Below are 23,621 nucleotides of genomic sequence, written 5' to 3' on the forward strand. Positions count from 1 at the left end.
ACACTGCTTCCTGGCTGTATGGTGCTCCGACCAATGATCTCACTGAGAACTGACACACTCCCAAGGCAAGGAGGCCGGTGAGCTAAGGAATTTCACGCCGTGTGCAAGCTTGACACAACATTCTGGTTGGCACCAAGTGCTCGAGCTACCAGGTGACCTACGTATCGTACTATAATCGGTGTCGGGGTTTCAACCATAATACTTACCATCAAGTCTGATTTGTCGGCTATCTTCAAATCGGATTTGCCTGTCGTCCTTGACATAATTGATATCAGTATTCCCCAAATTATTGAACTGGAATGTAAAGAGTTGTTTTTTATGTCCCTGGAAGAGCTGCACTTTACAAGTGTCTTCAGTGCAGATGCCATTTTCGGAGTCGTCATTATCTCCCCCAACAGAGTCCTCTGATTGGCTGTTCTCATTCTCGGAAGGAAGTTCTTGATCCTGACTGGACTCGTCATCTTGTTCATCTGTCTCCATTTCACCTGCCCAGAGGAAGAAATCATTGCAAAAAATCACCGACAGTCACCAAATTTTCATTGCAACAAACTGTCTTTTCTTCAGAACTTTATATCTAATCACCCTCACTGTAGATAAGCTGAAATGTATCTTATTACACAGTGGACCCCTTGAGATCAGAGAGAAAGCTGATCACACTTTGTGCAGATGGAATTAGAAAAAAAAAACGGTTTGAAGAAAAAGTTTTCTCCGTAAGGTGCATTTTAAAAGAAATGGTGAGGGGGAAGGGCAGTGAAGAAGGGAGAATTCTCCACTAATAATTCAGAAACAGCGAGATTAGAACAGTAACATGCTGGCCTCACCGTCCCAATTATTTACAATTTCGTTAGTTTTCACTTAAGCTCCATTATAGTCTGTAAAGGAGTTCGACCAATGGTAAGATTAACCGCCATTACGATGGATTACTATGTTAGTTCCAACAACTTGGAACAGGGCAGGGTCAGTGCAGTTCAGGATCACCGATGCGGACACAACTTGGCAAAGTTAAATTATAAACCTCCCATCTAATGGTAACAAGGGGGTCGAAATTTGTCCTACAACCCATAAAAATTCTCTCTCTCTCTGGGTAACATGGAAATAAGAGCAGGAATTCATTTGATCTAAAGTGACAAGTGCAACTGAGGACATCTATACAAGGCTGGGTATATGGAGGCTGATTAAAAATGCATAATGCGTTAGGATAATTTTACACTTTTAAAACAAAACTTGTTGGAAGTCAACAAGTGACTGAAAGCTAATAAAATTATTTTCTGATAATGCATTACAACAAGTAAATTAAAGAACTCGTCCTCCGTTAGCAACCTTTTAAAATGAAGTCAATCATAATTGTTTCAACAGCATAAATAAAAATGTTTACAACAGTTGTGATGACATCAGGGAGAGACAGCTTACAAAGAGTACCAAGCCAACTAGTATGTGGGACATTGAATTAACCTACGCAATGTAACAATGAGACTACAATGGCATTACCCCAGAGTATTTACTTGAAAAATATAATTTGTATGAATCCTATCTACATACTTAAATATTAAGTTTGAAGGGCTCGAAGACACTATATGTCTGGCCTCCCACCACCTTTTGCTGCTCCACTAAAAGCAATGAGCTTTTAGTGGAGTTTACTGGAAGCCAAGGCAAAGTGACAATACATTATCATCCATGATTTGAACTTTAGGGCTGTGTGCTCTTTAGCATAGGTAGAACTGTTCTAATTTAGGATGGCACTTGGGGTGGGGTTGGATCAGATAAGTCTTCACCATGAAACCATACAAGCCTAATCATTCGACTAATAGGGACCATTAAACACACTGAGGCTGCACATTCATTCCCCAATCTATTAGGCTACATGGATTGGAAGAACACAACATGCTAAATATCCAGCTCCACACTGCCGAGAACAAATAAGTAGGGATCAAACACAGTCATTTATGCCCCCTTGCCACTACACAATAGAAAACAAAAAGGCAGCTGCCTGGTTAAGAAACACTAATGGTGAGGAGCTTATGGAAGGATAACTAAACTAGCAGTTAACATTTTATTTAAACAGATATTTCGAATCACACAATGGGAATGAAATACATTCCAGTTTTCAGTAACTCAAACCACTGTGATTTGGGTTCAGAATTTAGTTTGATGCTCATCCTGATAACACAGCCAAATATTTATCTCGAAAAACATAAAAACTGGAAATACTCAGCAGCTCAGTCAAAAGTAAGGTTTTTGAGTCACTAACAGTCAACGGTAAATCGTGTGATTTAATTTACACAATGTACTCAAGAACAATGCAAGAAGTCAGGAATGACAAGAGACCACTGAAGCTCATCCCTCCAGTGCATTAACTCTCCCCATCATGGCATCTAATTGCATTTTGAGTAACCCATTGATTTTGCCTGTATTAACCTACATGGCAGTTTATTTCAAGAATTTATCACTGAATGAAGAAGTTATTTCTTGTATCTGTTCCAAATTTACTTTTCACTAATTTCCATGTATGTTCCCTGGTCCTCTTTATTTGACTTACTTTGAAGCAATAATTTGGGTTTACCTTATCTACCATTTAATATTTGATCTACTTTGCTAAAGTCTTCCTTAACTACCTGCTCTCCAAATTGTTAAACTCAAGCTTCTCTAATCTATCTTCATAGCTCATCCCTTTTACCCTTTGGATCAATCTTCATCTCTTTTCTGTACCCATTCTTGTTACCACCACTTGACTCTCATTCGCAAGACACTAACTCCTTGCTGGGTTATTTCACGAGTGCCTGTTACCCACCTGAATCTCAATACTTGTGTGAACTGTTGCACCACAGGGGGCATTCACAGCAATGTTCACACACGAAGTGCACAAACATGCACTTCCAAAAGGAGTTACTGGATAGCGACCAGGAGCAGGAACTGTGACTTATTCTCTTTTCCATAAGCCAAGGCGTTGAGTTAAATTTTTGTGCCCTTACCATATCCATGGCTGAGATCAGCTTACTCAGATAGTACCTGGGTCCTTCTAGCCTGTATGATTCACTGAATAAACTGACTGGGTTATCAGGGAAGCCTCTGTAGCCTTATTTTAAATGCAAGTGTACCTTTTTTGACATGGTTACCAAAACAGTATTTCAAGTGCGGTCTGACCAATGCATTATGAAGTCTTAGCATAACCTCTGTAGCTCACTGTTCTGGACATATATCCTAGCATTCTATAAATTTTTAAATTGCTTCTCCACATTGTCCAGACATTGAAAGTGATGTCTCGACTATTAATCCCAGGTCCTTTTCCAAACCTGTTTGTACTAATTTAATTCTATCTATTGTATACTTGTGTCCCACAGATTTCAAACTATATGTAATAATTAACATTATTAGTGCTAAATTTAATTTGATTTGTGTCTACCTAATTGCATGACTGATCTAAATTCTTTTCTGCAAATCTTTTCCTGCATACTCTGTTTCAACTTGTCACTATTTTTATATCAACAAATCTGAATATCTTACAGTTGGTTTTGGTATCCAGGAGTACAATATTGACCCTTGTAGGATTCCACACAACACTCCCTTCCATTCTGACACCTAGAAGTACCCTCCATTTCTTACTTTTGGCCAGCTTGTTCTCTGATTTCATTGAATCATACACACAGGAGGCCATTCGGCCCATCATGCCTGTGCTGGCTCTTTGAAAGAGCTGTCCAATTAGTCCCACTCCCCTGTTCTTTCCCCAAAGTCCTGCAAATTGCTCCCCCTTCAAGCATTTATCCAATTCCCTTTTGATTTGATCTTGAATTTCCGAGAATTTGTTCACTTAGAAGCCTTTCAACCTCCAAAGAAAAAACGTGATATAAATTTCTATCCATACAGAAACTAACGTAAACTCTTTAGACACAACTCTGAAGTAAAACAACAAAATGGCATTGCCCTGGTCTCAAGCCCCAGTAGTGAACTGCAAACTTTTCTCAGAGAAAGACACAAAACAAACTACAAAGATTCATTCAGCTTACCTACAATTATGAATATGATAAAGTTGTCTTTTTAAAATGTGTTAGGCAATGTCAATAACTTAAATTCTGAGTTTTATTCATTTCACTTGCCTGTAGATCTAATCAGCCTAAATAATCAGTCAGGGTTACACCATTTGACAGCCTGAATGGTACATGGACAGAAACAGAAGATTATCAAACATAGGTAAATGTTGTCGTTTTTTTGTTGCACAATTTATTGGAACAATGGGTTCTGTAGACTTTGGTATCTAATACGAAGATTATAAAATAAAATCATACCAGATTATGCTTCATCTAAACCAAAGTACTGCCAACAGTAGGTATTAAACCACAAATATATTTCTCGTGTGAAAATACTATGGCTAAATATTAGCCTATAAATGTGACTGGACCTACTTTGGCACTCGTACTTTACACAGATCTGCAGATAGAAGGGAAGGGTTTTCCAAGGAACAGCCACAAAGTTCTCATTAAGATTTACGGCATTACCAAGTTAGAAACACTCGAGTCTTACTTGGAGATCCCTCCTCATGTACACCATTTTGCCCACTGCCATTGATACCAAGGTCTTTGGAAAAATGAAGGCTTCCTTCTTCTTCATCATCTTCGTTACAGGTTCTAACATATCGGCTAGAATCAAGGGAACAGGAACAAAAATAAAATTCTTAGAAAACTTGCTTCTTTTTTTTACTTCTGATTAATGTATACTTAAAAGAAATGTGAAAACAAAAATCTCAGATTGAAGGTAAGAATTGTTGCGAGTTTTGAGCCCCGTAACCTGTAGGGTCACTGACAGCCCATTGAAGCCATTCAGTTTAGAGCAGTTCAGAGCTCCCCCTGTGATTAGTTGCATTGTTGGGGCAAACCACAGTCTTCAGTTAACATCAATGTGACATTTTTACAGCAGTCATTCTGATAGAATCTTAATGCGTTTGGTTAATGTGTAGAATGGTGGCAGTTTTGAACTGCAGATTAAATGCCCACTGGGGAAAACGGTTGAGATGACAGAAACTCGTTTCATATAATAAACTAAAAGCAAAAAAACAAAACAGCAGATGCTGAAAATCTGAAACAAAAAACAGAAAATGCAGGAAAATATAAGGTGGTCAGGCAGCATCTTTGGAGAGAACAGACAAGTTAACATTTCAGGTACGGACACTTCATGGGTTCTGTTGAATTGGCCACTATTGGTGGCTGTGCCTTCAGCTGCCTCGGCCCTATGGACTGGAATTCTCTTCCTAAAACCTGTCCGCCTCTATCCTCCTTTAAGACACTACTTAAAAAACCTACCTCTTCGACCAAGCTCCTGTCCTAATGTCTCCGTATGTGGCTTGGTGTCAAATTTTGTCTGATTACACTCCTGTGAAGCGCCTTGGGACGTTTTACTATGTTAAAGTTCTATATAAATGCAAGTTGTTGCTGAAGAGTCCACACATGCTGCTTTCTCTATAGATGCTGACTGACCTGCTGAGTGTTTCCAGCATTTTCATTTCACAAAACACCCATTTACCAAAGGCAGACTGAAAAGCCAATCCTAAAAGTTAAGTACAGCAGGTTTGGTGCCATTCTAAACTCCTACATGCATATGCATTTTGATTATCAAATGCCCCACAGATGTTCTATGCTTGTGTGTGTTTTGCCACAGCAGGAGATCCACCTTCTCATGTCAGCTTATCTGCATAATCGTGGGGGCGGGAACGATGTTCTCTCGAGTGCAGAAGCAGCAACTGGAATGCATAGAGGAGGCAGAGGAAGTATGTTGATGTTTCCCCAACTTAATCTTCTTAGAAGTTATACGGGTTGGTTGACTTATCTAGCTGGGTGAGTGATTGTGTCAGCTGGTGGTAATAGGACAACTTTTTGTGTAGGGCTGAGAGTTCAGACGTGACCATTACCCTTGGGTATCAGAAACCTGCCTCCAGCCAGGAATTCATGTTTATTTATAGATTCAATCAAGGCTACCACACTTCCCCGGCAAAGGATAAACATGAACGAAAGTAACCTATGGGCCAGACAATCAGTACTCCATCTAAATTGTTTTCATCACACTGCTCTTATCTTTAATGATGTGGAGATGCCGGTGATGGACTGGGGTTGACAATTGTAAACAATTTTACAACACCAAGTTATAGTCCAGCAATTTTATTTTAAATTCACAAGCTTTCGGAGGCTACCTCCTTCCACATCGTTCACCTGAGGAAGGAGGTAGCCTCCGAAAGCTTATCTTTAATCAACTGGAAGACACTAAACAAACTATTAATAGAAGACCGCTTGCTGCCCTCACAAGACGAACATAAAAGATTTCAGAATGATGAGAATAACCAAAAGGCCAGACACTTACCACATTTTCATAAGTAATAGGTTATAGAGCTTCTCCTCAGTTATGTTTCTAGGCACAGATATCATAAAAGGTTGGCCAAACAAGCAAGCGTTGCTATGGTGACCGTAGCTGGGCTGCCGATACTTCTCACGTAGATACACCGGAATCACGACAGTGTCTGTGTCGTCCGTCCTACTGCCAGTTACTTCAAAACTACAACAAAAAAAAGCATCTCACTTCATTGTGCATTATCTTTCTACAAAAATCTATTAGTTTTAATGAAGTACAAATCTTCATCGCTGGAGAGGGAAAAGAATTGAAATGGTCCACATCATTCTCAATCATGGCACGTGGTTAAACAAATGAAAACAGTTCATTGCTTGACAAAGCTGTGCTACTTTAAAAAAGTGAAATCCCTATCTCTGTAACCTCCACCAGCCCTACAACCCTTAGAGATCCTCCAATTCTGGCCTCATGCGCATCCCCGATTTTCATTGCTCCACCATTGGCGGCCGCGCCTTCAGCTGCGTTGGCCTCAAGCTCTGGAATTCCCTCCCTAAGCCTCTTTGCTTCTTTCTCCTCCTTTAAGACGCTTTTTAAAAACCTACTTCTTTGACCAAGCTTTTGATCAACTGTCCTAATATCTCCTTAAGAGGCTCGGTGTCAAATTTTGTTTCATAACGTTCCTGCGAAGCACCTTGGGACGTTTTACTACATTAAAAGTTGCTATATAAATGCAAGCTGATTGTTGTTGAAGTTAGTGAACAGAATTTTAAAAAATACTATTGTTAACTTCACTCATTTAAATTGATTAAAAACTCAGTTTGTACGTTAGAACATAAGAAATAGGATCAGGAGTAGGGCCACACATCCCCTCGAGCCTGCTCAGCCATTCAATAAGATCATGGCTGATCTTTGACCTCAACTCCACTTTCCCACCCTATCCTATATCCCTCGATTCCCTTAGTTTCCAATAATCTATCAATCTCAGACTTGGACATACTTAAAGAATGAGCATCTGCAGCCCTCTGGGGTAGAGAATTCAAAAGAGCCACAACCCTCGGAGTGCAGAAATTTTTCCTCATCTCGGTCCTAAATGGCCGACCTCTTATCTCGAGACTATGGGGGTGATTTTAAAACCCAAGAACGGGTGGGTTGGGGGCGGGTGGGAGTTGAAAATAGTTGTTTTTTAGGTTGCGACCGCAACCTGGCTTTATTTCTGGGTTTAACGTTGGCGCGTAAAAGTACAAGCTTACCACTGGGAACGCAAAGTCCGAAAACTTTGCGGTTGCAACCCAAAAAAACAGCTATTTCCAACTCCCGCCCGCCCCCAAACCACCCGTTCATGGGGTTTAAAATCACCCCCCTATGACTCCTAGTTCTAGACTCCCCAGCCAGGGGAAACAGCCCCTCAGCATCTTCCCTGTCAAGCACTCCAGGAATTTTATGCGTTTCAACGAGATCACCTATCATTCTTCTAAACTCCAGAGAATATAGGACGAAGATATATAGTACTAAAATCTTGCAAGGCAACAAGAAACGGCAGTAGGCCCTTATTGGTGCATGCAGCAGTACCTTTCTCCTTACACCCACTCTTTCTCACATATTCATTCTCAACGCCTTCACGCGAGGGGTGCGGAAATCCAACACAAGATTACAGATCGTCTTTGTTGCAGAATAATATTCTTTTCTAGGATGACTTCTGCTTCCGAGCTGTCAAAATATTTAATATTTTGAAACCGTAGACTGAAAAGGGCAGGTTATTTCCCTGCTCTTGCCTACTTCATGGCCCAGGCTTCCCACCTTGACGGCGGATCTGGGGCGTGCCAAGGTGGAAAGCAACTTAAGAATGCAATATTCCATGGGCCTTTGTGGTCGGGTTCCACCCTAGCGATTAAATATACATAGTCGAAGCAAATGAAAAAATACGGCCTCCACTGTGATTTCCGCCACTTGCACTCTACAAGGCCCCAGCATCTAAAGTTCAGTTAACAGTGGAGGGGCTTCACCCGGGAGTTCCAGTGAGCAGGACGAAAGTCTCTGCCATCAGTGCCAAGGTGGAGGGCAAATGGGATGCACAGGAGGCCAGAGTTGGACGACTGAGGGGTGCAGGAAGAGGAGCAATTCTGTAGGAGGCTGCAGAGGTAAGTTGCAATGAGTACATGGAGAGATCTGAGGAGGAAAAATGCTCTTAGAGACACGATAGGGTGCGTTATAAATGTAAGCCTTTCTTGCATTGGTACTCTGCTGTAGAGCTCCCTCTGGTGGAATATTCATTGCATTGTTGGTTAGCTGGTCTGAAGAGAATTGTGAATATTTTCAAAAGATAGCAGTAATTCTGTATCTGTGATACTGTTAACATTAATTAATTCCGTAACCAATTCAACAATGGAAAGATCTAAACTTTCCAGTACTGTGCAATAAAAGTCCCTTGCACAAGTGTCTCTTATGTTCAGGTGGATGTGGACTACTCTGAATGATTGTAAACAATTTTACAACACCAAGTTATAGTCCAACAATTTTATTTGAAATTCACAAGCTTTCGGAGGCTTCCTCCTTCCTCATTTTCACATCGTTCACCTGAGGAAGGAGGAAGCCTCCGAAAGCTTGTGAATTTCAAATAAAATTGCTGGACTATAACTTGGTGTTGTAAAATTGTTTACAATTGTCAACCCCAGTCCATCACCAGCATCTCCACATCATGGCTACTCTGAATGAGGCATTATTGATTTTTGTCTGGTTTGAAGCGTTTAGGGCCAAGAGTAAAGGGCTGCATGGAAAAAGGATAGAGATGCAATTATTTCAGTATGTCATGGGTACGGAGGGGTAGCATATTTGTTGTTTGGAGCTAGTGTTCACAAGTAATGATAAGAGGTCTGCCCTTCAGCTAAAAAGTGAAAACCAGTCTCAACCATTCACAAACCAGCTCATCACCTAAATTATGCAGTGCAAATATTAGTGTACAAGTTTGCTAATGCTCCTGTGAAGTGCCTTGGAACGTTTTACTACGTTGAAGGTGATATATAAATGCAAATTGTTGTTGTATCAATTCCTTTGTCCAGTGTTTTAATGGAGGTGCTAACTAGTGTATAACAATCCTTCAGGCTGGGCTGTGGAAAGGTGGAGTTGTGGCTGGGGAAAGGGAAAGTGGGTGCATACAATAAAACCCAGAAGAGAATGATGGCGATGAAGAGGTGAAAGGCTGCGTCCTTTGCTTTCTGTGCCATAGTTTCTGCTTATTATGAAACACACTCTTCTGTATACAACTGCATCTGGAGTTTGTCTGGAAAAAGTTCAAGAGGGATCACTTTGGGACCAGTGATCATAATTCCATTAGTTTTAGGATAGCTATGGAGAATGATATGTCTGGTCCAGAAGTTAAAATTCTAAATTGGGGAAAGGCCAATTTTGATGGTATTAGACAGGAACTTTCAGAAGTTGATTGGGAGAGTCTGTTGGCAGGCAAAGGGACGTCTGGTAAGTGGGAGGCTTTCAAAAGTGTGTTAACCAGGGTTCAGGGTAAGCACATTCCTTATAAAGTGAAGGGCAAGGCTGGTAGAAGTAGGGAACCTTGGATGACTCGGGTGATTGAGGCCCTAGTTAAAAAGAAGAAGGAGGCATATGACATGCATAGGCAGCTGGGATCAAGTGGATCCCTTGAAGAGTATAGAGATTGCCGGAGTAGAGTTAAAAGAGAAATCAGGAGGGCAAAAAGGGGATATGAGATTGCTTTGGCAGATAAGGCAAAGGTGAATCCAAAGAGCTTCTACAAATACATAAAGGGCAAAAGAGTAACTAGGGAGAGAGTAGGGCCACTTAAGGATCAACAAGGTCATCTATGTGCGGAACCACTAGAGATGGGTGAGATCCTAAATGAATATTTCGCATCGGTATTTACGGTTGAGAAAGGCATGGATGTTAGGGAACTTGGGGAAATAAATAGTGATGTCTTGAGGAGTGTACATATTACAGAGAGGGAGGTGCTGGAAGTCTTAACGCGCATCAAGGTAGATAAATCTCCGGGACCTGATGAAATGTATCCCAGGACATTATGGGAGGAAATTGCTACAGGTGAGGTGCCTGAAGATTGGAGGGTAGCAAATGTTGTGCCTTTGTTTAAGAAGGGCGGCAGGGAAAAGCCTGGGAACTACAGACCGGTGAGCCTGACATCTGTAGTGGGTAAGTTGTTAGAGGGTATTCTGAGAGACAGGATCTACGGGCATTTGGAGAGGCAGGGACTGATTAGGAACAGTCAGCATGGTTTTGTGAGAGGAAAATCATGTCTCACAAGTTTTTTGAAGGGGTAACCAAGAAGATAGATGAGGGCTGTGCAGTAGACGTGGTCTACATGGACTTTAGCAAAGCCTTTGACAAGGTACCGCATGGTAGGTTGTTACATAAGGTTAAATCTCACGGGATCCAAGGTGAGGTAGCCAATTGGATACAAAATTGGATTGACGACAGAAGACAGAGGGTGGTTGTAGAGGGTTGTTTTTCAAACAGGAGGCCTGTGACCGGCGGTGTGCCTCAGGGATCGGTGCTGGGTCCGCTGTTATTTGTTATTTATATTAATGATTTGGATGAGAATTTAGGAGGCATGGTTAGTAAGTTTGCAGATGACACCAAGATTGGTGGCATTGTGGACAGTGAAGAAGGTTATCTAGGATTGCAACGGGATCTTGATAAATTGGGCCAGTGGGCCGATGAATGGCAGATGGAGTTTAATTTAGATAAATGTGAGGTGATGCATTTTGGTAGATCAAATCGGGCCAGGACCTACTCCGTTAATGGTAGGGCGTTGGGGAGAGCTATAGAACAAAGAGATCTAGGAGTACAGGTTCATAGCTCCTTGAAAGTGGAGTCACAGGTGGATAGGGTGGTGAAGAAGGCATTCAGCATGCTTGGTTTCATTGGTCAGAACATTGAATACAGGAGTTGGGATGTCTTGTTGAAGTTGTACAAGACATTAGTTAGGCCACACTTGGAATACTGTGTACAGTTCTGGTCACCCTATTATAGAAAGGATATTATTAAACTAGAAAGAGTGCAGAAAAGATTTACTAGGATGCTACCGGGACTTGATGGTTTGACTTATAGGGAGAGGTTGGATAGGCTGAGACTTTTTTCCCTGGAGAGTAGGAGGTTTAGGGGTGATCTTATAGAAGTCTATAAAATAATGAGGGGCATAGATAAGGTCGACAGTCAAAATCTTTTCCCAAAGGTAGGGGAGTCTATAACGAGGGGGCATAGATTTAAGGTGAGAGGGGAGAGATACAAAAGGGTCCAGAGGGGCAATTTTTTCACTCAAAGGGTGGTGAGTGTCTGGAACGAGCTGCCAGAGGCAGTAGTAGAGGCGGGTACAATTTTGTCTTTTAAAAAGCATTTGGACAGTTACATGGGTAAGATGGGTATAGAGGGATATGGGCCAAGTGCAGGCAATTGGGACTAGCTTAGTGGTATAAACTGGGCGACATGGACATGTTGGGCCGAAGGGCCTGTTTCCATGTTGTAAACTTCTATGATTCTATGATTCTATACTATCCAGATGTTGCATTTGGGTCTTTGACCTTGTTTAAAATAAACATTAACAGCAGACAAATGTGTTAAATGTTCAGATATTAATATTTACAATGCAATTTCAGGGCCTCTCTCTTTCACTGCAAATGTGTAGCCAAACATTTTTAAAAACTTTTTGTCAGAAGCAAAATTTAGGTATTGGAACAAACAATTCACAAGATTAACAGTTACACATTTACTTACACAAATATATCATCTTTTTCCATAATGCTACTCAGGTTTTCATCCATAGAAAATATTCTATGGAACCGGTGATTGTATATATCTGTGACAACCATCTGAATACAAAGCACATGAAAATTACATCAACAACTATGACGAACGAAATTAAAAAAACTGAACTATTTAAAAATTGGAATAACCCGATTCTTACTTTGTCTGCAGGGACATCTGATAAAGTGGACAGTGCAGCACACAGATCTGAAATAATACCTATTTTAGGGACAACAACTTTATACTGGAAGAAAACAGAAGAACTTCAGTTAAACAGAGATTTTATGTCACAGTATCAGCAAAAATGTTCGTGTGACATGCATGCATGTGTAAGCTTAAGTGTAACAACTGCATAAACAAATTCCAATATTATAAAATAGCCCAGGTTATCTATCCTCAACTAACTTACTCCAAGTTGCAGCTACATTTCATGTTTATGGTTCTCCTGTAATGGCTTTTCTCCCCCCCCGCTGCACGATCACCTCAGGAGCCCCTAAAGGATCTATACTTGGCCCCGTCCTCTTGCTTATCTACATGCTGCCTCTTGGCAACGTTATCCCACAGGCATGGGATCAGTCTACTACTAATGTTCTTATTTCGACACCATAACCACTTTGATGTTGTCAGACTGCCTGTTCGACACTTGGATACGTCAAGCTTTCTTCAAATGGACATGGGGAAAGTCCAAAATGAACTATTTTGGTAATCAGCACAAACTCTGCTTCCTTACCACCGACTCCACCTCCCTCCCAGTCGTTCACTCAAGCTGAATAAAATCATGTGCAACCCGAGTGTCGCGTTTGACCCAAGCTAAGCTCCAGTCCCCATCGCCAAGACCATTTATTTCCAGTTCCACACACCACTGCCTCGCTTCAGCCACTCCTTCACTGAAATCCTAATCCCTGCTTGTGTCACCTCAAGACATGGTTATTCCAAAGCTCTCCTTGCTGGCCTCTCATCCTCCTCCTCGTGACCTGAACTGAACATCTGTGTCTTTCACACATGTACAGCTTCAATCTCTCTGAAGGTGGACCGAGCAATCATTTTGCGAGGTGAAGATAGAAACGATTGTTACACTGCTTTATTTCACAACATGGTGAACACAATGAACTGCAGTTATGACTGGACTCATATAATTCAAACAGTCCAACTTATTTTGGCATAATGCAAAAGAAAGAACGTCATGCTACCCCACAGCAGCGATGGCTTATAAATATCCTCTGGCATTTCTCACCTTTTTGCTTTAGTGAAACGCCTCACAGCTTTCTCTTTAACAAACCTAACTGTCTTGGTATCCTTCTGTGCCCATCTGTCTTGTGTCTCTTGTTGTTTACAGCCTGAAAATGGGATCAAAGACTTTCCAATACAATGGGTTTGAGTTGTTTAGTGATTACCAAGACAAGCTAACAAATTGATTATTTATAGTCTGTGAGGAAACCTCAAAGCTAGCACATTAGCATCTTAACTACCTATTGTCTCAGGCACCTACTTTTTAAAAAAAAACTTGCGTGAATACATTATGGTTCAAAACACAACATTTAAAGTAAATGGTCAAATGAAGTAAATGGTGGAGGAGGGAGGGGTTTAAATTCCTGAGGCATTGGGACCGATTCTGGGAAAGGCGGGACCTGTACAAGCTGGACGGGTTGCACCCAAGCAGAACCGGGACCAATATCCTCGCGGGGGCATTTGCTGGTTCTGTTTGGGAGGGTTTAAACTGGGATGGGAACCAAAGGGCAGGTACAGATAGGACAAATTCAGACCAGGAAACGGGAAGTAGAAAAGCAGTTAGTGACGTAGTTAGCAGCTCAAAGGCAAAAGAAGCAAAGGTTAAATAGTGTTCAGCACAGGAATTTGACGGGGTTAAAGGGTATATACTTCAATGCAAAGAGTATTACAAACAAAGCAGATGAGCTAAGGGCACAGATAGACACATGGCAGCATATCATTGCTATAATGGAAAACTGGCTTAAAGAGGGGGATATCCCTGGATATAGAGTTTTCAGGCAGGATAGAGTGGGTGGGTAGCATTATTGGTCAAAGAATCAATTACAGTTGTGAGAAGGGATGATATGCTAAAATGGATCATCAATCGAGGCCATATGGGTTGAGCTAAGGAATATAAAAGGGGCAGTCACACTACTAGGAGTGTATTATAGACCCCCGAATAGCGAAAGGGAGATAGAAGAACAAATATGTAGGCAAATTTCTGAGTGCAAAAATAAGAGGGCAATAATAGTAGGGGATTTCAACTACCCTAACATCAACTGGGATTCAAACAGTGTGAGGGGCACAAAGGGCGCTAAATTCTTGATCAGTGTCCGGGAGAACTTTTTTAGCCAGTACGTGACAAGCCCAACAAGAGGGGATGCAATTCTAGATTTAGTGCTGGGAAATGAAGATGGGCAAGTGGGTGACCATATTGGGGATAGTGACCACAATTCAGTTAGTTTTAGCATTATTATGGAAAAGGACAGTTAAATCTGGAGTAAACGTTTTAAATTGGGGGAAGGCAAATTTTACAGAACTAAGAGGTGATTTGGCAGAAGTGGACTGAACACAACTACTTGAGGAGAAATCAGTGGCAAGCACTAAGAAGTGAAATTCTATGGGTACAATGCAAACACGTCCCCTGAAAGAAAAAGGGTGGCACTGCCAAATTTAGAGCCCCCTGGTTGTCTAGAAGTATACGGGGCAAGATAAAGGAGAAAAAGAAAGCTTACGACTGTCACAGAAAACTAAATACTGCAGAAAGCCTAGAGGAGTATAGAAAGTACAGGGATGACGTAAAAAAGGAAATAAGGAAAGCAAAGAGAGGGCATGAAAAAATATTAGCTAGTAAGATTAAAGAAAATCCAAAGATGTTTTATCAGTACATTAAGGACAAGAGGATAGCTAAGGAAAAGGTGGGACCTATCAGGGATGGTAAGGGTAGCTTGTGTGTAGAAGCAGAGGATGTGGGTAGGGCTTTAAATGAAGATTTTGTCTCCGTATTCACAAAGGAAAGGGATGATCTGGACTTACTAGTTAAAGAGGAGGTGTGAAATATTGGATAAGGTAAATATAACGAGAGGGGAAGTACTAGAGGGACTGGAATCCTTGAAAGTTGATAAGTCATCAGGGCTGGATGAATTGTTTCCTAGGCTATTGAAGGAAGCCAGGTAGGAAATAGCGGATGCTCTGAGGATCATTTTCCAATCCTCACTAGATACAGGGGAGGTACCGGAGGACTGGAAGACTGCAAACGTAATACCATTGTTTAAAAATGGTACGAGGGAAAGGCCGAACAATTATAGGCCGATCAGTCTTACCTCGGTGGTGGGCAAACTATTAGAATCAATACTGAGAGATAGGATAAACCGTCACTTAGAAAGGCATGGTTTAATCAGGGACAGTCAGCATGGATTTGTTCAGGGAAGGTCATGCCTTACAAATCTGATTAAATTCTTTGAGGACGTGACAAGGAGGATTGATGAGGGTAGTGCAGTGGATGTTGTCTACGTGGATTTTAGAAAGGCATCTGACAAGGTCCCACATGGCAGACTGGTCAGAAAGGTAAAAGCCCATGGGATACGGGGAAATGTGGTGAATTGGATCCAAAATGGGCTCAGTAACAGGAGACAAAGGGTAAAAGTCGATGGATGTCTTTGCGATTGAAAATCCGTTTCGAGTGGTGTGCCACAGGACTCAGTGTTGGGTCCCTTGCTGTTTGTGGTATATATTAATGATTTGGACTTGAATGTCGGGGGCATGACTGCAGACGACACAAAAATTGGCTGTGTAGTCGATAGTGAAGAGGATAGCTGTAGACTCCAAGAAGATATCAATGGGTTGGTGGAGTGGGCGGAAAAGTGGCAAATGGAGTTCAACCCGGAGAAGTGTGAGGTAATGCACTTAAGGAGGGCAAACAGTAAAAGGGAATACGCAGTAAACTGGAATATATTGAGAGGGGTAGAGAAAGTGAGAGACCTTGGAGTGCATGTGCACAGGTCCCTGAAGGTGGCAGTACAGGTAGATAAGGTTGTGAAGAAGGCATACAGAATGCTCTCAGTTATAAGCCGAGTTATATAATACCAAAGCAGGGATGTAGTGATGGAACTGTATAAAATGCTGGTAAGGCCACAGCTGGAGTATTGTGCGCAGTTCTGGTCACCACATTACAGAAAGGACGTAATTGCTCTGGAGAGAGTGCAGAGAAGATTTACAAGAATGTTGTCAGGGCTTGAAAATTGCAGCTACGAGGAGAGATTGGATAGGCTGGGGTTGTTTTCCTTGGAGCAGAGGAGGCTGAGGGGTGCAAAATTATGAGGGGCCCAGATAGAGTAGACTGGAAGTACTTGTTGCCCCTAGCGATGAGTTCAAGAACTAGAGGTCGTAGATTTAAGCTGATTGGCGGAAGGATTAGAGGGGACATGAGGAAAAACTTTTTTACCCAGAGGGTGGTGGATGTACGGAATTCGCTGCCCGAATTGGTGGTAGAGGCAGGGACCCTCAACTCTTTTTAAAAGTACCTGGACCTGCACCTAAAGTGCTGTAAGCTGAGGCTACGGACCGGGTGCCGGAAGGTGGGATTAAAATGGGCACCTGGTTGTTCTTTGAGCCGGCGCGGACACAATGGGCCAAATGGCCCCCTTCTGTGCTGTATCTTTTCTATGATCCCGAAATGAGACCATCTGCATCTTCCTCTTCAAATCCCACCATGGCCTCGCTCCTCCTTACCTCTGCAACTTGCTCCAGTATCTTTCAGTCTTCTGATTCTGGTCTCCTGCACATTGCCCTGCAGCCCCCCCTCCCCAATTCCCGACCTCTCCCTTCACTCCACCATTAATGGCAGAACCTTCAGTCTCTACTCTCTGGAACTACCTCCCTAAACCCCACTGCCTCTGTACTTTTCTGTCTTCATAAAAAACTCAATACCCAACTTTTTGACCTTTAGTTCAATCATGTCTCCTAATTTCTGTCCCATGGCTTTCAGTCCATTCCTCTTATTTCTCTGTAAAGTGCTTTGGGATATTTTGTACTTTAAAAGTGCTATGTAAATACAAGCTGCTATTGAATCTATTGTTTGGATAGATGACCACTTTCTTTTTAAAAAAAAATGTAACCATGACTAAAAGGCTTCCAAATTTATTTTCCAGTTCAAATCGCGAGGTAAACCATGCTTCTCATACCTGCATAGGTTTGGTGAGTGGATCAATTCTAACGAGGAAAACCTCCAAAGTGCGTTCTTTTTTCAAGGGTAAAGGAAGTGTTAAATAGCAAAATGGGTCAAATGTCACAGAAACCTTAGAACATTCAGGACAAACGAGTGTGGATTTAAAAAGACCATGAAAAATATCAACAATGATGGAATCATTTCGCTTCCTGTGATTTTCCCATGCCTCCTTAGCAACCACCTAAAGAAAGAAAAAACAAATCGAGGTAAGTTTCAGAGAACAAAGCAACATAGCTCAAAATGCCTATCTATGATCGGCTACTTCACAAGTGACTATTTCCCTCTGGGAATAAAATTTGACCAAAAATGTTTATAGCTGTGACTCTTTCTATATTACATAGAAATAGATCATTCGGCCCAACTGGTCTATGTTGGTGTTTATGCTCCACAGGAGCCTCCTCCCACCCTATTTCATCTATCCCTATCTGCATAATCTTCTATTCCTTTCTACCTCATGTACTTATCTAGCTTCCCCTTAAATGCATGTATGAAAGAGAACAGTTTTCGTTCCTTGGAATTTCTCGACATTACACTGATGCTGCTTTACGTTCCACGTGTGTCACAAATGTCCCGTCCCTACTCTCTACATTTCAGCATTTGATAGCAGAGTTGCGACGGTCATAGTGATAAATGCCGGACAGCAAGAATCTTTGGATTGTACCAGAAATATGATGTTGACAGTGATGTGATATGGGCAATTAGAAACTCTCACTGTTGTTTCATGGGAATTCAAGCAATTAAGCTTTCAGGCCGTGTGAATAAAAATTGATAAACCATGCAAACGGGATCACTTGGGGGCGGAGGGGATTGAACAACTACCAATATAAATTACTTTTTTTTCCCCAATACAGTTTATTTAATCTCCTACCTGCAAGGAGGCAGAACGATATTTAGCAACTGCTGAATCTTGATGGAAACCTACCACTTTGGGATGTTTAGCCAAAAGCCACTCTGCTGACACATGCTTTGGGTCTGCTAACGAAAAGCTCTCACTGTGGGATCAGAGGCTAACTCGTCCGAGTTGGCATTGATGCTTTACCACTTTGGAACCCTGAACATCAATTTTAACAATGAAGTGAATGGGGAAGGAGACTATTTCACATTGAAAGCACTTCTCCAGAGAACACTGTTCAACATCAACAACAATAAGCATTAACCACAGCTGCTCCCTAAAACAAAAAAAAATTACAATTGGTTGTACCTCATCGGGTCTTCCTTCTGCATCTTTCAGCTGAATATATGGCTTTTTTCTAATCCTATTCAAATCTTCATGTAAACCATCAAGAAGAAAGGCAAGCAATTCTTGAGAGTCTTGTTGCTGGTAGCCAGAAAACTGAGGAGCAAATCGACCCACTTGCGTCTAAAACACAGGATGAATATAAATTGTTAAACACATTTACAAAGGGCCGAGGTGGACAACCAGTGCCTTATTTACTTGCCTTGCCTATGCACACAGTCCTCACATCAGAGTTAATAGCAAAAGGCATAATCAGTCAAAAGAACAAAGCAGGCAGCTTTTCTTCCATTCTGACGTGGCTAACCTATATTTTTAATTTAATTGCAATAAGTGAACTATTTGCCACTGGATGTGCAATAAGAAACAGCGTATTCTTCATTCTTTGTACGACAAAACTTTTTAGGAATAGACTTTATGTGCTTCTTAACCACTCCCCCACGCAACTGTTAATGTTGGATTAACTAGATATTTTTGAAGAATGTAATACAGTCACCATCGTGATTTCCAGAAAGTTATAGGAGCTACATTTAGGGTATAGAGAAGTAACAACTTTACAGCTCCTCAAGCATCTACACAGTGGAAGTGATACTCTAGTTGTGACACCTATGCTGGTGGGTCGAATAACGTGGCAACAATTTCTCCACCCAAATGAACCTGGGACGAGACTTTAGGTTAAAACCTCTACTTGTGTTCTGAAGGCCACTCTTTCAGAAAGCCAAATCAAATACAACTGACACACAAGAAAGGCTTGGAGTTTAAGGAGTAAAGTTAAAACTAACCAGACTTGAAACCAATGCTAATGGTGCAGTTTTCCACGCAAGAAACTCAACGCGTTCAAAGAGGTTCAAACAGAGGGTGCGTGAACTTGAAGAATTGCAGCAAGAGCTTAACTAGAAGCAAGGAGGGTGGCGTGAGCATATTTTCCATATACCTGGTATTAAATGAGACACTAAGTGCACACTGATCACGAAAGGCTGAACTAACTGCACTGCGATCTCCAACAGAACTTGTGTTTTAGAAACCAATGTTGATCAGATGCTGAGATACTTCAAAATATTGAATCATAAAAATTACAACAGAAGGTGGTCAGTCAGCCCATTGTGCCTACATTGGTTCAAGGTCTTCAACTGGAGTTATCTATTTTAATCCCATTTCCCTGCCGCTATACAATATCCTTTTATTATTTTTCCTTCTCATATGCAGTCTTGACGAGAAGGAAATAACGAACAAGAACACCACTGCACAAACTTGCCATTTTGTGTGCTAAGCTGTAATGGTGGACGCTCTGCTGGAACTAATCAAGGTATCTACCACCGAGGAGAGAGACCCTGATCTGATATTGGGCCCGATATTAGGAGGGCGGCGGGTTCGCAGCGGGGGGGTTAACTGGGCGCGTATTTAAAGGGGCAGTCCTCCACTGATGCTGCAGAAAATAGGAAAAATTACAGCATGGAGCAGCCCAGGGGGGGAAGGCTGCTCCCAGGTTTAATGATGCCTCACTCCAGGTCTTAATGGATGGGGTGAGGAGGTGGGGGAGGACAGAGATCTTCCCCCTGGCGGGCGGAAGTGGTCTGCCTCTGCCACCAAGGCCTGGCTCGAGGTGGCAGAGGAGGTCACCTGCACCACCAACATATCATGCACCTGCATACAGTGCAGGAGGCGCTTCAATGACCTAAGTAGGTCAGCCAAAGTGAGTACACTTACTCATTCCACTACACTCCGTCTGCCACATCACTGCCCCCACCCCACACCTCCTTGTGCACTGCCAACACTACTCTGTCACATCACCCCTCACACCCACTCAAAGCTCATCCTCATCTTACCTGCACTTACTCACCTCGCCAGTACTCATCCCACCACTACCACTCAACCCAATCCTCATACAATCTTATTGTTCTATCTCATACTCACCCTCTCATGCATCTCTTTCACGGTCAGCCTCACTCAACCTGGCACTACCTGTGCTGCAGCCACAGGGCATGCATCACATAAGTGCAGTAGGAAGCGTAAGGCAAACGTGTCGTGAACATGAAGGGGATTGCACAAGAGTGTTTGAGGGTTTGTTATGGTTTTTACTAATATTTAATTTCTGATCAAATCACATTACATATTATATTGTCACCATTGCTGCCACGTCTTCGCGAATCTTGTCTGGTTTGTGCAATAATGCCCTTTCCTGAGGATCACTATGAAGACCCACAACTGATGCCACCCATTGTGTCACTGCAGAGTGGGTGTAGGGGTATTTGCAGGGCTCTTTAGTGCAGACGACTGAGAGACGTTGGCGATGTCCCCGGTGGCACCATGGAAGGATGCGGAGAAGTTGTTGAGGGCAGTGGTGACTTTGACAGCGACAGGTAAGAAGATGGTGCTCGGGCCAGCCAGGAGCAGCTCGGCATGAAGGAGGCTGCAGATGTCCACGACTACTTGTCGAGTGACTCTGAGCCTCCGTGTGCACTGCTGCTCAGAGAGGTCCAGGAAGCTGAGCCTTGGTCTGTAGACCCTGTGGCGAGGGTGGTGCCTTCTGCGACGCATCTCTCTTTGCCATTGCCCTCCCTCCTGCTGTGCAGGTGGATGTGTCACAGCACTGTGTTGTGGAGCTCCACGTGTCAGAGGTGGACGGCGTGGCCAGCGAGGCTGGTGATGCTGTACGTCCTCCGAGGTCATGACTGCAGCTACGGCGGCCCCCATCCGGAAGATGTACATTTGAGGGGGTCCGCAAGGTAGGTAAGTGTGTCTGGACACCGGGGTAACTGTGCAAGTTGGTGAATTTTATTGTTAGGAGGGTGGTGGTGGAGGCCAAGCTTTGTCCAAAGTGACAGAGTGGCCTCCTGTAATAAGTGAGGGTCTCCCCCCACCACCTGTCAAATGGACCTTTGCAGCTGCCACAGGCTGATGGCTGCAACACGTCCATTTCAACTGGGAGTGTTTCCCCCAGTACGGTAAACAGCCCCAGTTGATCTGAAAATCCCACCCCTCCTAAAATATCAGGTCAATCAGGTCTGTAAACAACCTGAAGTACCTGGTTAATTACTTCAAGTGGCACCCCGCTGGCTTTAATTGCCGGCGGGAGTCCCACATGCGGGGGCTGCGCGCGCATATCAGCGCGTCACTGGGGAACCTGGAAGTGGGCGGGTTGGAGCCGGGCTCCGGACCCGCCCCAGGAATCCCCGATTTTCGCAGCCCCGCCCACCCTGCCACGAACGCACCCGCTCGGGGGTGCGCAAATCAAGCCCATAGTCTTTCAATAACCAGGCTGTAAATCAGGGTGCCTTTGGGTTCAGATGCAATATTTGACCCCCAAATACGAGGGGAGATCCCATGATGTCCGAGAAACTCAATTTGCGGTGCCAGAAAGGGGATACAAGTATAATTTTTGTTCAATCTGCTCGTATGTTTTGAGCTGCTCGTGGCATCAGGAGAAATGTATACAGAAATCTGTGTCCAGGAAAAGTGACATTCTACCCTCAACACTGACATGGGCCTTGCTGACGAGCAGAAATACAGGAGCTGATGGTTGTCCAGAAAGGCAAACAGTCCATCTTTGGAGACCTCAACTCCTGAAAATACCTTGTGTATAACACAGGAAACGTGGTCCAGTCATTCAGTGTGTACAGGTGTATTTTCTGATCCCGTAGCAAATTTGGCAAGTCACATCATTGTGTTTGAACATTTCACACCACTGAGCATGAGCAATAATGAATGGACTGTTGCATTTTTCACAGTATCCAAAGCCTTTGGTAGATATTGATGTAGACAATTATAGAGACACTGATTTGTCTTGATGTAGTACTGCACGGTCTATTCCTAAGGGTGCGCCGTATGACCATAGCCTAGCTCGGGCACACATTCTACTTTGCATGTGTAAGGACAATTCTTTCCTTAGTCCTGTGTATTCATAGTTCTGAAGTGAGGAGCTGGAGTGGAATGGCACAGATCCTGGGGCTGGATAGGATGCAGAAATCAGAAACATCATCGCCTATCTGCAACATCTTAATGACACTTGGATGGGCTCTGTTAGCATGTGGTTTCTCCAGAACCCCAGGTTGGACTATACTCCTATGGCATGTAAAGGATGCTGAAGGAAGAAGTTTGTAAGAAATTACAAGGCCAGATCACCGGTGTAATGTCATTAGCCGAGAAACAGTACCGTTTATTAGGATACAGTATTCTTGGATATTACAGTTCTACACTACAGACTTTCATTTGTTAAAAATTAAAAATTGGGTGTGTCACTACTGGGATTATTCCAGTATCTCAGTCATACAACATAGACCGCAGGATTTTAACATCCTTTGCAGGTCATTACTGTGATATTACCAGATGGTGATCTGTAGTATACTGTAGAAACATTCCATTCATATCATAATAAAATCTTTATAGTTTTCTTCCTTCCAGCATACATTTGAATATACATGGCCCTAGATTTCTTCCCCCACCCCATCACTTTAACTTATATGAAGGGATCTCAATCTGATATAAAAGTCTTAACTACAATGTCTTAAACATGTCTTTTCTTTCAGAACACGGTCGGCTGTTAGCAACTCCAAAGTTGTAAACCGTACTTTGCGAATCTAGGTTTTCAATTGTTGTCAATGCATCCTGAATCTCTGGAGTGACCAGAGGCCAGGCAGCAAGGCCTTGAGCAGCTAACGGCCCTCAAGTGGCCCAGGACGGAAGGTTTGATGGAAGTTGCAGGCCATGGCCAGGATCTAGGTGCAGACCAGATGAGTCAATGTGAACGATGCCACGAAAACAATGAGATTGATGGTCGTGTGGCCACTCAGATCCTAGAGATTGGGCTTCAACATTGGTCAGTTAGATGATAACAATCAGATGCCAGGAACTAGGGCTTTGTCATTAGCTTCAGCTAAGGCACCAATCAGATTCCAGAAAATGGGACTTGAATGTTGGTTTCAGAGACAAATCATTTTTTTTTACTATAGATTTAATTTTTCTTTTAAATTAATAATGATACAAGCTTTTCCCCACCACTGTGACATTCCATGATTGTCAGGATAAACAGGAATTCTTAACCATAATATTTTTGAGATGAAA

At 42.6% G+C, this 23,621-nt stretch overlaps 1 protein-coding gene across 10 annotated transcripts in view; it reads right to left on the bottom strand.

Annotated features, from left to right (window-relative positions):
- The window catches only part of LOC137334591 (ubiquitin carboxyl-terminal hydrolase 15-like), a 102,566-nt gene that overhangs the window by 12,134 nt on the left and 66,811 nt on the right, over window positions 1-23,621 (bottom strand). For 8 of the 10 annotated variants that reach the window (XM_067999384.1, XM_067999382.1, XM_067999380.1 and 5 more), the window contains 7 exons: window positions 18,528-18,686; window positions 17,283-17,507; window positions 12,272-12,355; window positions 12,082-12,176; window positions 6,343-6,534; window positions 4,516-4,631; window positions 207-485 (listed from right to left, as the gene is read on the bottom strand). In XM_067999384.1, coding sequence (XP_067855485.1) covers window positions 207-485; window positions 4,516-4,631; window positions 6,343-6,534; window positions 12,082-12,176; window positions 12,272-12,355; window positions 17,283-17,507; window positions 18,528-18,686 — 1,150 coding nt within the window. Of the gene's footprint in view, window positions 1-206; window positions 486-4,090; window positions 4,144-4,515; window positions 4,632-6,342; window positions 6,535-12,081; window positions 12,177-12,271; window positions 12,356-13,351; window positions 13,449-17,282; window positions 17,508-18,527; window positions 18,687-23,621 lie in introns of those variants that run through there. The other 2 variants (XM_067999389.1, XM_067999390.1) reach the window with 2 other exon arrangements.

The sequence above is a fragment of the Heptranchias perlo genome, chromosome 18, assembly GCF_035084215.1.
Source record: "Heptranchias perlo isolate sHepPer1 chromosome 18, sHepPer1.hap1, whole genome shotgun sequence".
NCBI lineage: Eukaryota > Metazoa > Chordata > Chondrichthyes > Hexanchiformes > Hexanchidae > Heptranchias > Heptranchias perlo.